This window comes from Oncorhynchus masou, chromosome 22, assembly GCF_036934945.1.
Source record: "Oncorhynchus masou masou isolate Uvic2021 chromosome 22, UVic_Omas_1.1, whole genome shotgun sequence".
In the NCBI taxonomy this organism is placed as follows: domain Eukaryota; kingdom Metazoa; phylum Chordata; class Actinopteri; order Salmoniformes; family Salmonidae; genus Oncorhynchus; species Oncorhynchus masou.
Window position 1 is genome coordinate 14,881,831 of NC_088233.1, and position 12,783 is coordinate 14,894,613.

The 12,783-nt window shown below is 49.8% G+C and overlaps 1 protein-coding gene across 2 annotated transcripts in view; it reads right to left on the minus strand.

Annotated features, from left to right (window-relative positions):
• Positions 1-12,783, minus strand: part of LOC135509054 (receptor-type tyrosine-protein phosphatase beta-like) — a 42,950-nt gene that overhangs the window by 10,231 nt on the left and 19,936 nt on the right. For both annotated transcript variants that reach the window (XM_064929363.1, XM_064929364.1), the window contains exons 11-21: positions 8,013-8,276; positions 7,602-7,865; positions 7,217-7,341; positions 6,854-6,992; positions 6,300-6,572; positions 5,816-5,957; positions 5,029-5,165; positions 4,310-4,573; positions 1,113-1,379; positions 572-868; positions 106-381 (exon numbers count right to left, since the gene is read on the minus strand). In XM_064929363.1, the coding sequence (XP_064785435.1) occupies positions 106-381; positions 572-868; positions 1,113-1,379; positions 4,310-4,573; positions 5,029-5,165; positions 5,816-5,957; positions 6,300-6,572; positions 6,854-6,992; positions 7,217-7,341; positions 7,602-7,865; positions 8,013-8,276 (2,448 nt within the window). The remainder of the gene's footprint in view (positions 1-105; positions 382-571; positions 869-1,112; positions 1,380-4,309; positions 4,574-5,028; positions 5,166-5,815; positions 5,958-6,299; positions 6,573-6,853; positions 6,993-7,216; positions 7,342-7,601; positions 7,866-8,012; positions 8,277-12,783) is intronic.

Genomic DNA, 12,783 nt, shown 5'->3' on the forward strand with positions numbered 1-12,783 from the left:
GTAACAGCTAATGGCAATGACGTTGACCATATCATGTCTATCCCTGTGCTCATCATCACACGGTCACCCCGACCACATGGCAATCACAAGTCCGTCGGTACTCACGGTCGATCATGGTGACCACGCTGTCCTCGGCGGCCTCGCTGGTCATGCTGTCGGAGATGGCCTTGACGGAGACGGTGTAGCGCTTGTGTGGCTCCAGCTGGGTGATGTGGTAGAGGGTTCTGTCGCGGCCTGTCCGCTGGGAGTACACCAGGGCGTGGGAGTCCTGGAGGCACTCAATAGTGTATGAGTCAAAGTCGGCCTCCGGAGGGGCCCAGGAGCAGGAGATAGAGGTGGAGTTCTGGGGGCGGCAGTGCAGGTACTGGACACGCTCTGGCTCTATGGACGGGATAAACGGTAGAGGACTCCAGAGGTAAGAACAGAGATCAAAATGCCATGGTCACACTATATTCTCTCTAGTGCAGAGGTCAGAGCTGTACCGTGCACAGGATTTTGTTCCAGCCAAGCAACAACTTTAGCTACCTCGCCTCAGTCTTGCACTACTTGAACAATGTACAGTATAGCCTACTTGTTCGAATGCTCTTGTAGATGGGTGGGCTGTAGGCAGAGCTCCCACCACCAACACCACCACCAGCCCCACTGACGGTACGCAGGATGAAGTTGTACAGGCGTCCTGGGTATAGCCCCTTCAGAATGCGGCTGCCGGAGGTCCGGGTGTGGTAGGGGTTGAATACAGACAGGTGGTCCCTGGGGGCCCACTGCAGGTCAAAGTCGTCATAGTCGCTGCCTGCAGGACCACTCCAGGTCAGCTCCAAGGAGGTGTTGGTGACTCCACCAAATGATACAGAGGTAGGGGGTCTGGGGGCTGAGGAGGAGAAGATGGACACACAAAGGAAGGCAGATCAGCAACTTCAAGCAAATACTGTCAAACCCAGGCTCTATTTTACCTTAAAAACGACCCTCAAAGCTGATTTTAGAATAGTGTATGTCGTAATTGTGTTGGAAACCATGTGTTTATGTATTTGATACCATTCCACAAGCCCATTCTCCCCAATTAAGGTGCATGTGCAATGTCCTTTAAATAAACATCACTTGTCCTAATGTCTTACCGGTACGTCCATGAGCGGTGGCCCTGTTGGTGAGCTCTCCGCTGCGTGTGAGGATGACAGCATGGTAGAGACGCCCGGGGATCAGCGTGGGGAATACGTGCTCCATGGCGTCTGGCCCTAACGTCTCCTCTGCCTGCTGGGAGCCATCTGGGTTGTAGAGGGAGAGCAGGTAGCCATTTAGCTCCCCCACCGCCCGCTTCCATGACACCCACAACATCTCCGACTGGTTACGACTCTGTGCCTGGAGGGAGGTCACTGCAGCCGGGACTGAAGAGGCGGAACGGACAATTGGACAGTGTCAAATCATGATGTAAAGTCAGTGAGACATACAGTTAGTTCTCCAGTTAGTTTTCTAGTTAGTTCTCCAGTTAGTTCTCCAGTAGGTTCTCCAGTTAGTTCTTTGTTACCACGTCATTTCTGTGAGAGAAACACATTATGCGTTATGTTGTGAGGACATTCAGTAGTGATCCAAATCAATTTCTCAAGTACCCCCCAACCCTTCTCATACCCCTGCCCACAGCATCTCAGTACCCCCCAACCCTTCTCATACCCCTGCCCACAGCATCTCAGTACCCCCAACCCTTCTCATACCCCTGCCCACAGCATCTCAGTACCCCCAACCCTTCTCATACCCCTGCCCACAGCATCTCAGTACCCCCAACCCTTCTCATACCCCTGCCCACAGCATCTCAGTACCCCCAACCCTTCTCATACCCCTGCCCACAGTATCTCAGTACCCCCAACCCTTCTCATGCCCCTGCCCACAGCATCTCAGTACCCCCAACCCTTCTCATACCCCCTGCCCACAGCATCTCAGTACCCCCAACCCTTCTCATACCCCTGCCCACAGTATCTCAGTACCCCCAACCCTTCTCATGCCCCTGCCCACAGCATCTCAGTACCCCCCAACCCTTCTCATACTGCTGCCCACAGCATCTCAGTACCCCCCAACCCTTCTCATACCCCTGCCCACAGCATCTCAGTACCCCCCAACCCTTCTCATGCCCCTGCCCACAGCATCTCAGTACCCCCCAACCCTTCTCATGCCCCTGCCCACAGTATCTCAGTACCCCCCAACCCTGCCCACAGCATCTCAGTACCCCCCAACCCTTCTCATACCCCTGCCCACAGCATCTCAGTACCCCCAACCCTTCTCATACTGCTGCCCACAGCATCTCAGTACCCCCAACCCTTCTCATACCCCTGCCCACAGCATCTCAGTACCCCCCAACCCTTCTCATACTGCTACCCACAGTATCTCAGTACCCCCAACCCTTCTCATACCCCTGCCCACAGCATCTCAGTACCCCCAACCCTTCTCATACCCCTGCCCACAGCATCTCAGTACCCCCAACCCTTCTCATACTGCTGCCCACAGCATCTCAGTACCCCCAACCCTTCTCATACCCCTGCCCACAGCATCTCAGTACCCCCAACCCTTCTCATACCCCTGCCCACAGCATCTCAGTACCCCCCAACCCTTCTCATACTGCTGCCCACAGCATCTCAGTACCCCCAACCCTTCTCATACCCCTGCCCACAGCATCTCAGTACCCCCAACCCTTCTCATACCCCTGCCCACAGCATCTCAGTACCCCCCCAACCCTTCTCATGCCCCTGCCCACAGCATCTCAGTACCCCCAACCCTTCTCATACCCCTGCCCACAGCATCTCAGTACCCCCAACCCTTCTCATACCCCTGCCCACAGCATCTCAGTACCCCCAACCCTTCTCATGCCCCTGCCCACAGTATCTCAGTACCCCCAACCCTTCTCATACCCCTGCCCACAGTATCTCAGTACCCCCAACCCTTCTCATACCCCTGCCCACAGTATCTCAGTACCCCCAACCCTTCTCATACCCCTGCCCACAGCATCTCAGTACCCCCCAACCCTTCTCATGCCCCTGCCCACAGCATCTCAGTACCCCCAACCCTTCTCATACTGCTGCCCACAGCATCTCAGTACCCCCCAACCCTTCTCATACTGCTGCCCACAGCATCTCAGTACCCCCAACCCTTCTCATACTGCTGCCCACAGCATCTCAGTACCCCCCAACCCTTCTCATACTGCTGCCCACAGCATCTCAGTACCCCCCAACCCTTCTCATGTCCCTGCCCACAGCATCTCAGTACCCCCAACCCTTCTCATACTGCTGCCCACAGCATCTCAGTACCCCCAACCCTTCTCATACTGCTGCCCACAGCATCTCAGTACCCCCAACCCTTCTCATACTGCTGCCCACAGCATCTCAGTACCCCCAACCCTTCTCATACCCCTGCCCACAGCATCTCAGTACCCCCCCAACCCTTCTCATACCCCTGCCCACAGCATCTCAGTACCCCCCAACCCTTCTCATACCCCTGCCCACAGCATCTCAGTACCCCCAACCCTTCTCATACCCCTGCCCACAGCATCTCAGTACCCCCCAACCCTTCTCATACCCCTGCCCACAGCATCTCAGTACCCCCCAACCCTTCTCATACCCCTGCCCACAGTATCTCAGTACCCCCAACCCTTCTCATGCCCCTGCCCACAGCATCTCAGTACCCCCCAACCCTTCTCATACCCCTGCCCACAGCATCTCAGTACCCCCCAACCCTTCTCATACTGCTGCCCACAGCATCTCAGTACCCCCAACCCTTCTCATACCCCTGCCCACAGCATCTCAGTACCCCCAACCCTTCTCATACCCCTGCCCACAGCATCTCAGTACCCCCCAACCCTTCTCATACCCCTGCCCACAGCATCTCAGTACCCCCAACCCTTCTCATACTGCTGCCCACAGCATCTCAGTACCCCCAACCCTTCTCATACCCCTGCCCACAGCATCTCAGTACCCCCAACCCTTCTCATACCCCTGCCCACAGTATCTCAGTACCCCCAACCCTTCTCATACCCCTGCCCACAGCATCTCAGTACCCCCAACCCTTCTCATACCCCTGCCCACAGCATCTCAGTACCCCCCAACCCTTCTCATACCCCTGCCCACAGTATCTCAGTACCCCCCAACCCTTCTCATACCCCTGCCCACAGCATCTCAGTACCCCCCAACCCTTCTCATACCCCTGCCCACAGCATCTCAGTACCCCCCAACCCTTCTCATACTGCTGCCCACAGCATCTCAGTACCCCCCAACCCTTCTCATACCCCTGCCCACAGCATCTCAGTACCCCAGGAGCAGTACAGCTCACTCACTAGTCCTGGCCCAGATAGCTGAGTCGTTGGTCTGCTCCCCGCTGCGTGTCAACACCACCATCTTGTAGGGGGCACCAGGCCTCAGGCCCTGGAAGGAGACCTGCAGTGTGCTGGGCTGGCCGCTACGCCGGTCGTTCAGCGTGTCATCTCCGTTGTACAGGTAGAGGTCATAACCTTCGAACTCTCCCTGCGGGGGAGACCAGTGGAAGGACAGGCTGCTACTGCTGTTGGCCTGGATGGAGAGGTCGCTGACCGCCGCCGGACCTGGGAGCACAACACTACTCAGGTCCACATATATCTTCCTTCCATATTGCCTCTATACATCTTCACAGTGACTCTGATTCTCTATTCCCTGTTTTACTAAGACCTCCTGTATTATTTGTGTAATCTTACAATAAAGCCTACATTTTTTTATTTTTTTAAACAATTTTACCTTTATTTAAATAGGCAAGTCAGTTAAGAACAAATTCTTATTTTCAATGACGGCCTAGGAACAGTGGGTTAACTGCCTGTTCAGGGGCAGAACGACAGATTTGTACCTTGTCAGCTCGGGGATTTGAACTTGCAACCTTTCGGTTACTAGTCCAACGCTGTAACCACTAGGCTACCCTGCCGCCCCCAAACGATTGCTCTCCAGGAGGAGGCTTGGACAACCTGCAGTACACATATTAATACCACTTGACGAACTTGTGTGGGACATAGTGAAGATGCAGTCTTACGTGTACGTGCTTCAGCGGTGACACCCTCGCTGTGGACCCCTCCGCTGGTGGTGTGAACCAGGATGCGGTACCTCTTCCCTGGGGTGAGGCCGTCGAAGCGATGCTGGAGCGGCATGGAGCCGGAGGATGCCTGGGAGCTGTTGGTTACGAAAATGAGTACTGTGTTGTCTGTGTATTATATTTGTTACACTTTTTTAGGCACCATTTTGTTACTGCAATTGAACCAATGGAATAGTCTCAAAATGGCTAACACTGCCCATCTGGCCCAAGAGGTAGGAGGCTTAACCAAGCCTCAAAGTATTGACCATTTGAATCTGGGTGTGTTGGTGAACCCAGGTGTGTTGGTGAACCCAGGTGTGTTGGTGAACCCAGGTGTTGGTTACCTGTTGGTGACCAGGTGTGTTTGTGAACTCAGGTGTGTTTGTGAACTCAGGTGTGTTGGTGAACCCAGGTGTGTTGGTGAACCCAGGTGTGTTGGTGAACCCAGGTGTGTTGGTGAACCCAGGTGTGTTGGTTAACCCAGGTTTTGGTAAACCCAGGTGTTGGTTACCTGTTGGTGACCAGGTGTGTTGGTGAACCCAGGTGTTGGTGAACCCAGGTGTGTTGGTTACCTGTTGGTGACCAGGTGTGTTTGTGAACTCAGGTGTGTTGGTGAACTCAGGTGTGTTGGTGAACCCAGGTGTTGGTGAACCCAGGTGTGTTGGTTACCTGTTGGTGACCAGGTGTGTTGGTGAACTCAGGTGTGTTGGTGAACCCAGGTGTGTCGGTGAACCCAGGTGTTTGTTACCTGTTGGTGACCAGGTGTCCCCTGTCGTCCAGGAGCTGCAGGCTGTATCCGTCTGCCACACCCCGGGCCTCCTGCCAGCTCACCTGTATAGTGCAGGTGGTGTGTCTGTTGTCAGCCTGCAGCCCCGTCACTGCAGAAGGGACTGAGGGGAGAGGGGACACAGAATTAGATAGAGCACACTATCATACAGTATTGTATCTCCATGTAGGGGACAATGTCACACATCATTACACCAGCCAATCACTATCTGTTAATTACCCTTCAAAAGTTGATTCGGGTAAGAAAACAGAACAAATCAGTTCCGTCAAATATACTGATTTCAAACTGCAGATATATAATCAAATCAAATAAAAACAAATAAAAGATAGCCAGACGCAGTGAGACTGACACCCAATTGTAGAGTATGAAATGCCAATGCACTGCTTATGAATGCAGTATGTATGGGTTATGAATGTGTTATGAAGTCCTTATCTAGCCTCCTCACCGGTGCGTCCGCTGGCCGTGTTGTTATTCAACAGTATGCCACTGATAGATTTAATGGTCACACTGTACAGCTGCCCAGGCTGCAAGGAGCTGAACCCTAGTTCATTCTGGTGTTTGGGTACGGGCCGCGTCTCCAGCCTGCGTGCGTCTGGTCCACCCAGCAATAGGGACACAGAGTAGCTGTCCACATCACCCTGCCCCGGGGTCCAGCTGATTTTCAGACTGCTGCTCTGGCCATTGTTACTCACGTGGATATTCTTGACTTTGCTGGGGACTGCAGACAGGAGGAGAAAGGAAAAGAGGGAGAAATAGCAGGAGAGGGAGAAAGAGGGGTGGAAGTGGGACGGAAATTGTTGTTAGTTTATGTTTTGTTTGTGTTAGATTCTGTGGCATTTTGTTCTATTTTGCTACCCTAATTCAATGGAGAAGTTCCAAAAGTGCAAACAAATTCTGCCCATCGGGCACCCCAGGCAGACTTGAATCAAACAGAAGTATTTGAAATAAAACAAATGTAACCTAGTATTTGAACCCAGCAAGTCTGTTGTTTTGGTTTACCTGTCCTGCCCTCTATGAATTGGGCCCTCTGGTTGGGGCCGCTAAAGGTAGAAACATGGATCTTATAGAGGCGTCCCGGGGTGAGGGAGGAGAGGAGACACACCCCTACGCTGCTGCCCAGGGTGATGGGTGGGAACACCTTCATAATAATAATACATAATACATTGATTATACATTGATTATTAATACATTTTGCAAAATTCAATTAATACATTTTGCTTTTAAAAACACCCAAAGTCACAAATAGAAATAAAGCAACAATGAAATATAAGAAAAATCACACAAGAAAATATGACAAATATAAAAGTCCTGTAAACATGAAGACAGGCTAACCAGGCACTGGACTGGACCAGGAAGACTAACCTTCATGTCGTTGAAGAGGAGCTGCACCTGGTAGTGGTCAACGTCCCCTGGAGCAGCCAACCAGGTGACACGCAGGTCCTCCGTTCCCTGCTCAGCTAGGGCTAGTGACCTCACCGCCGCAGGGACTGTCACAGACAGATTCCAGATAGAATAGAAAAACTTTAATATTCTCAGAGAGGCTCTTAATTTTGCATACAAAGGAAAAGAACATAGGGAGACAGGTTAAAAAGAAGCATGCACAAAGAACCTGTTTTACCACACCTAGTTATTACCTGAATGTAGCGAGCCAAATTATTATTACAGACAAATACCACTCTTGTATCTACATATTGTACATTGAAACAACAGAAGAGATATATAACAGATTACTATTCGTATCACTCACAGGTCCTTCCATCCGTAGACACGCTGGTCTCATACTTCCCGCTCCAGGTGCTGACGATGACAGTGTACAGCCTCCCGGGCACCAGGCCGTTGAACACACACTCGTTCTGGCTCTTCATAACCGTCTTGTTCTGGTGGAAGATGTTGTTGTGCTTGATGACCACCTGGTAGTAGTCAAAGTCCCCAGCCGCATGGCGCCAGTACACCTTCAGGTAGTCATCCCTGGCCGAGTGGATCGCTGTGGGGTTCTGGACACTAGAGGGCTCTGGGGAGAGGAATTCAATTGAATTGAACTTTGAGACATTGACCAGTGTATTATCATGTCTAACTAGACACTTCATGAGGAAAACCACGGAATGGAAAACTGAAGCAGAGGAGCCCCATTTCAGACTGACAGACATGGTAGACCTACGTGTGCGTTCCTGTACGATGGTGTGATTATCATAGGCACCACTCCTGGAGGTGATGGAGATGTTATAGAGCCGTCCAGACACCAGGGACTTGAACACACACTCTGGGCTGGATTTGGACACGGCCAGGGTGTGGACCGTCTTCTCCTGGTCCCCCAGAGTGACCAGATAACTGTCCACGTCACCTTTGGCCGGACGCCATGACACGCTGAGGAAGTCCATACGACCGTTGTTGCTGACCGTCACCTCGCCTACGGCAGCGGGGACTGGAAGACGGAGAGAGAGGGGAACTGAGTCAGTCATTCTGTGTATCACTGTTCATATTTGCAGCTGGGAAGCCTGAACAAAAAATGTATGTGAATAAAATTAAAGTAAAAACTTGTTTAATAGCTTATTTTTCTTGTAAATACTGGAACATTAACAGTTGTTCATGTTTTCTCTTCAGTAATACTGTGGGACATGTAAGGAACATAACTTAAAAGCTACAACACAACATTAAGTTGGTAGCGTGTGTTCAGTGGATAGGTGACCCCAACAAGCTTGAGGCATTCATGTGCCATTCATAAGAAAGTTATTGAAAAAATAACGGCAAAGAAAGAAAGGGAGACCTTACAGAAATGGACTGAGTGTCATGAATGGAATGGAAGGTGACTCGGCACTGGGAGGCTATTCAGATTATTGTGAGATGTAGGCAATGTTCCCTCAAAGTTTTTGGGGCACTGAGCAAATTTTTGGTCTTGTGAGCGGAAACTTGAACAATACAATCCCAATGGAGCAAATCCCATTACATTTTCACGTGGAAATAGTTTTGATTTCTATGATATAGCCTACAGTAACCTATATGTGGTGTTCAATGCAGGCCTACATTGCATGAGACTTTTAGAAAACATTTTTAGATTATGAAGAGCTTGACATTAATTAATGATCTTTTACTTGATCTGTAACACCATGGGCCAAATAGGTGACTGTAAATTGCATTGTATTGTGAGATGCAAGAAACCACTTTACAAAGTATAATGAATTATTATTACCATACAGAGAATTAGATAATGTAGGCTATCCCTCTGCCTACAATCAAGCCTGTCTCAAAATACAACACTGTCCCTTGAATTAAGACAGCTTGATATGTAGCCTACACGTTTTGTGCTCTTGTAGGAAGCAGTAACTCCCCACTGCTGACCTATGCTTATCTTTCTATTAGTAGCGTTACATTTCCCAAGGATCTCAAAACAGCCCGGGTGGTTCCACTCCACAACAAGAGCAGTAAAACAAACAGGCATGTGTCAATCCTCAGCACAGTATCTACAGTTGTTGAGAGATTCATGTGAAATGGCTAGCTTAGTTAGTGGTGGTGCGCACTAGATAGCGTTTCAATCGGTGACTTCACTTGCTCTGAGACCTTGAAGTAGTAGTTCCCCTTGCTCTGCAAGGGCCGCAGCTTTTGTGGAGCGATGGGTAACGATGCTTCATTTAAGAGCAGTTGGAGGCCACGGAATGAGTGTTGTATGGCATTGAAGCTCGTCTGGAGGTTAGTTAGCACAGTGTCCAAAGAAGGGCCAGAATTATACAGAATGGTGTCGTCTGCGTAGAGGTGAATCAGAGAATCACCAGCAGCAAGAGCGACATCATTGATGTGTACAGGGAAAAGAGTCGGCCCGAGAATTGAACCCTGTGGCACCCCTATAGAGACTGCCAGAGGTCCAGAAAACTGGCCCTCCAATTTGACACACTGAACTCTGTCTGCAAAGTAGTTGGTAAATCAAGCGAGTAGGTAGTTTGAGAAACCAAGGCTGTTGAGTCTGCCGATAAGAATGTGGTGATTGACAGAGTCGAAATCCTTGGCCAGGTCGATGAATACGGCTGCACAGTATTTTCTTTTATCGATGGCGGTTATGATATTGTTTAGGACCTTGAGCGTGGCTGAGGTGCACCCATGACCAGCTCGGAAACCAGATTGCATAGCGGAGAACGTACAGTGGGATTCGAAATGGTTGGTGATCTGTTTGTTAACTTGGTTTTCGAAGACCTAACATGCTGGCCAGAACGTACACGTCGCGTGCGCGAGCTTCACAAAATAAATGTAGAAATCCATGTTATTCAATTATTGCACCCACACTGCTCGCGTGCGCTAACAAGCGTCTGCGATGCCAAGGGCTAAAATAGGACTCCTTTCTATTTCTGATGCAGATCGCACTGCAAGTCCTGCCTCTCCCATCTCCTCATTGGTTTATAGAAGCAGGTACCCACGTGCCATCTCCTCATTGGTTATGCCCACGTGGGTGTCAGGACTTCCGCCGAGGTCGGTCCCTCTCCTTGATCGGGCGGCGTTCGGTGGTCTACGTCACCGGTCTTCAAGCCACCTTTCATTTTCCATTTGTTTTGTCTTGTCCCTCATGACTCGTCTTGCATATAACCCTCTGTTTTCCCCCCATGTCTGTGTGTGTAATTGTTATATGTAAATGTATGTGTACTCCAGGCTGGTTTGAGCCGGTTTATTGTAAACCGTGTGTGTTTAGTTTTCTGAATACCGTGTCTTGTTCGCCGCAATAAAGGGCTCCGTTTGCTCCCCACTTCTGCTCTCCTGCGCCTGACTTCCCTGCAGCCAGTTACGCACGCCTTTACAGTGGGTGATTGAAAGACAAACTGTTTTGCCGGTTGTCATGGTAATATTATGAAAGTGTAGATGTGATCACCATATAAGTTCAATTATGAAAAAGCCTGGAAGGAGGAGAGATGACTAGAAACGATTATGTTGGCCGTTTTATCGGTGGATTAATTGTCGGAGTAGAGGACCTTGTGCATTTCAGGTAAAATAAGAACTCAATGTTTATATCCCAGGACAAATTAGCTAGCAACAGCAAGCTAGCTAAATAGGACAAATTGGCTAGCAAGTGCAAGCTAACTAGCTAAATTGCCATACATGTTTAATGCTTTCCGACTTGTCCCCAAAATAATGTCATTGGTTCAGAGTTTGTTTTGATATTTTAAACTGCGTGTCATGATCGCGTTTGGTGTAGGAGGACAAAATAAATGTATGCACGATAGAGCATGATGGCGCACGCGCGCAGCCGGTTTGGGTTCCGTGTTAGAAAGGTAGAGTAGGATAGATTTAGGTCTGTAACAGTTTGGGTCTAGAGTGTCTCCCCCTTTGAAGAGGGGGATGACTGTGGCAGCTTTCCAATCTTTAGGGATCTCAGACAATACGAGAGAGGTTGAACAGGCTAGTAATAGGGGTTGCAACAATTGTGGCGGATAATTTTAGAAAGAGAGGGTCAAGATTGTCTAGCCCAGCTGACTTGTAGGGGACCCGATTTTGCAACTCTTTCAGAACATCAGCTATCTGGATTTGGGTGAAGGAGAAATGGGGGATGTTTGAGAAAGTTGCTGTGGGGGTTGCAGGGTTAGTTGCAGGGTAAAGGAGAAATGGTGGGGGTGGGGGTGGGGGTGCCGGGCAGTTGACCGGGGTAGGGGTAGCCAGGTGGAAAGCATGGCCAGCTGTAGAAAAATGCTTATTGAAATTCTCAATTATCATGGATTTATCGCTGGTGACAGTGTTTCCTAGCCTCAGTGCAGTGGGCAGCTGGGAGGAGGTGCTCTTATTCTCCATGGACTTTACAGTGTCCCAGAACGTTTTGGAGTTTGTGCTACAAGGTGCAAATTTCTGTTTGAAAAAGCTAGCCTTTGCTTTCCTAACTGCCTGTGTATATTGGTTCCTAACTTCCCTGAAAAGTTGCATATCATGGGGGCTATTAGATGCTAATACAGTATGCCACAGGATGTTTTTGTGCTGGTCAAGGGCAGTCAGGTCTGGAGTGAACCAAGGGCTGTATCGGTTCCTGGTTCTAAATGTTTTGAATGGGGCATGCTTATTTAAAATGGTGAGGAAAGCACTTTTAAAGAATAACCAGGCATCCTCTACTGATGGAATGAGGTCAATATCCTTCCAGAATACCCCGGCCAGGTCGATTAGAAAGGCGTGTTTTAGGGAACGTTTGACAGTGATGAGGGGTGTTCGTTTGACCGCAGACCATTACGGACGCAGGCAACGAGGCAGTGATCGTTGAGATCCTGGTTGACAGCAGAGGGCAGGTTGGTCAGGATGATATCTATGAGGGTGCTTGTGTTTACCGATTTGGGGTTGTACCTGGCAGGTACATTGATCATTTGTGTGAGATTGAAGGCATATAGCTTAGATTGTATGATTGCAGGGGGGTTAAGCATGTCCCAGTTTAAGTCACCTAACAGTATGAGCTCTGAAGATAGATGGGGGGAAATCAATTCACATATGGTGTCCAGGGCACAGCTGGGGGCAGAAGGTAGTCTATAACAAGCATCCACGGTGAGAGACTTGTTTCTGGAAAGGAGAATTTTTGAAGTAGAAGCTCGAATTGTTTGGGCACAGACCTGGAAAGTGACAGAACTCTGCAGGCTATCTCTGCAGTAGATTGCAACTCCGCCCCCTTTGGCAGTTCTATCTTGTCAGAAAATGTTATAGTTAGGGATGGACATTTCTGGATTTTTGGTGGCCTTCCTAAGCAAGGATTCAGACACGGCTAGGACATCCGGGTTGGCAGAGTGTGCTAAAGCAGTGAATAAAACAAACTTAGGGAGGAGGCTCCTAATGTTAACATGCATGAAACCAAGGCTTTTACGGTTACAGAAGTCAATAAATGAGAGCGCCTGGGGAATGGGAGTGGAGCTAGGTGCTGCTGGACCTGGATTAACCTCTACATCACCAGAGGAACAGAGGTGGAGTAGGATAAGGGTATGGCT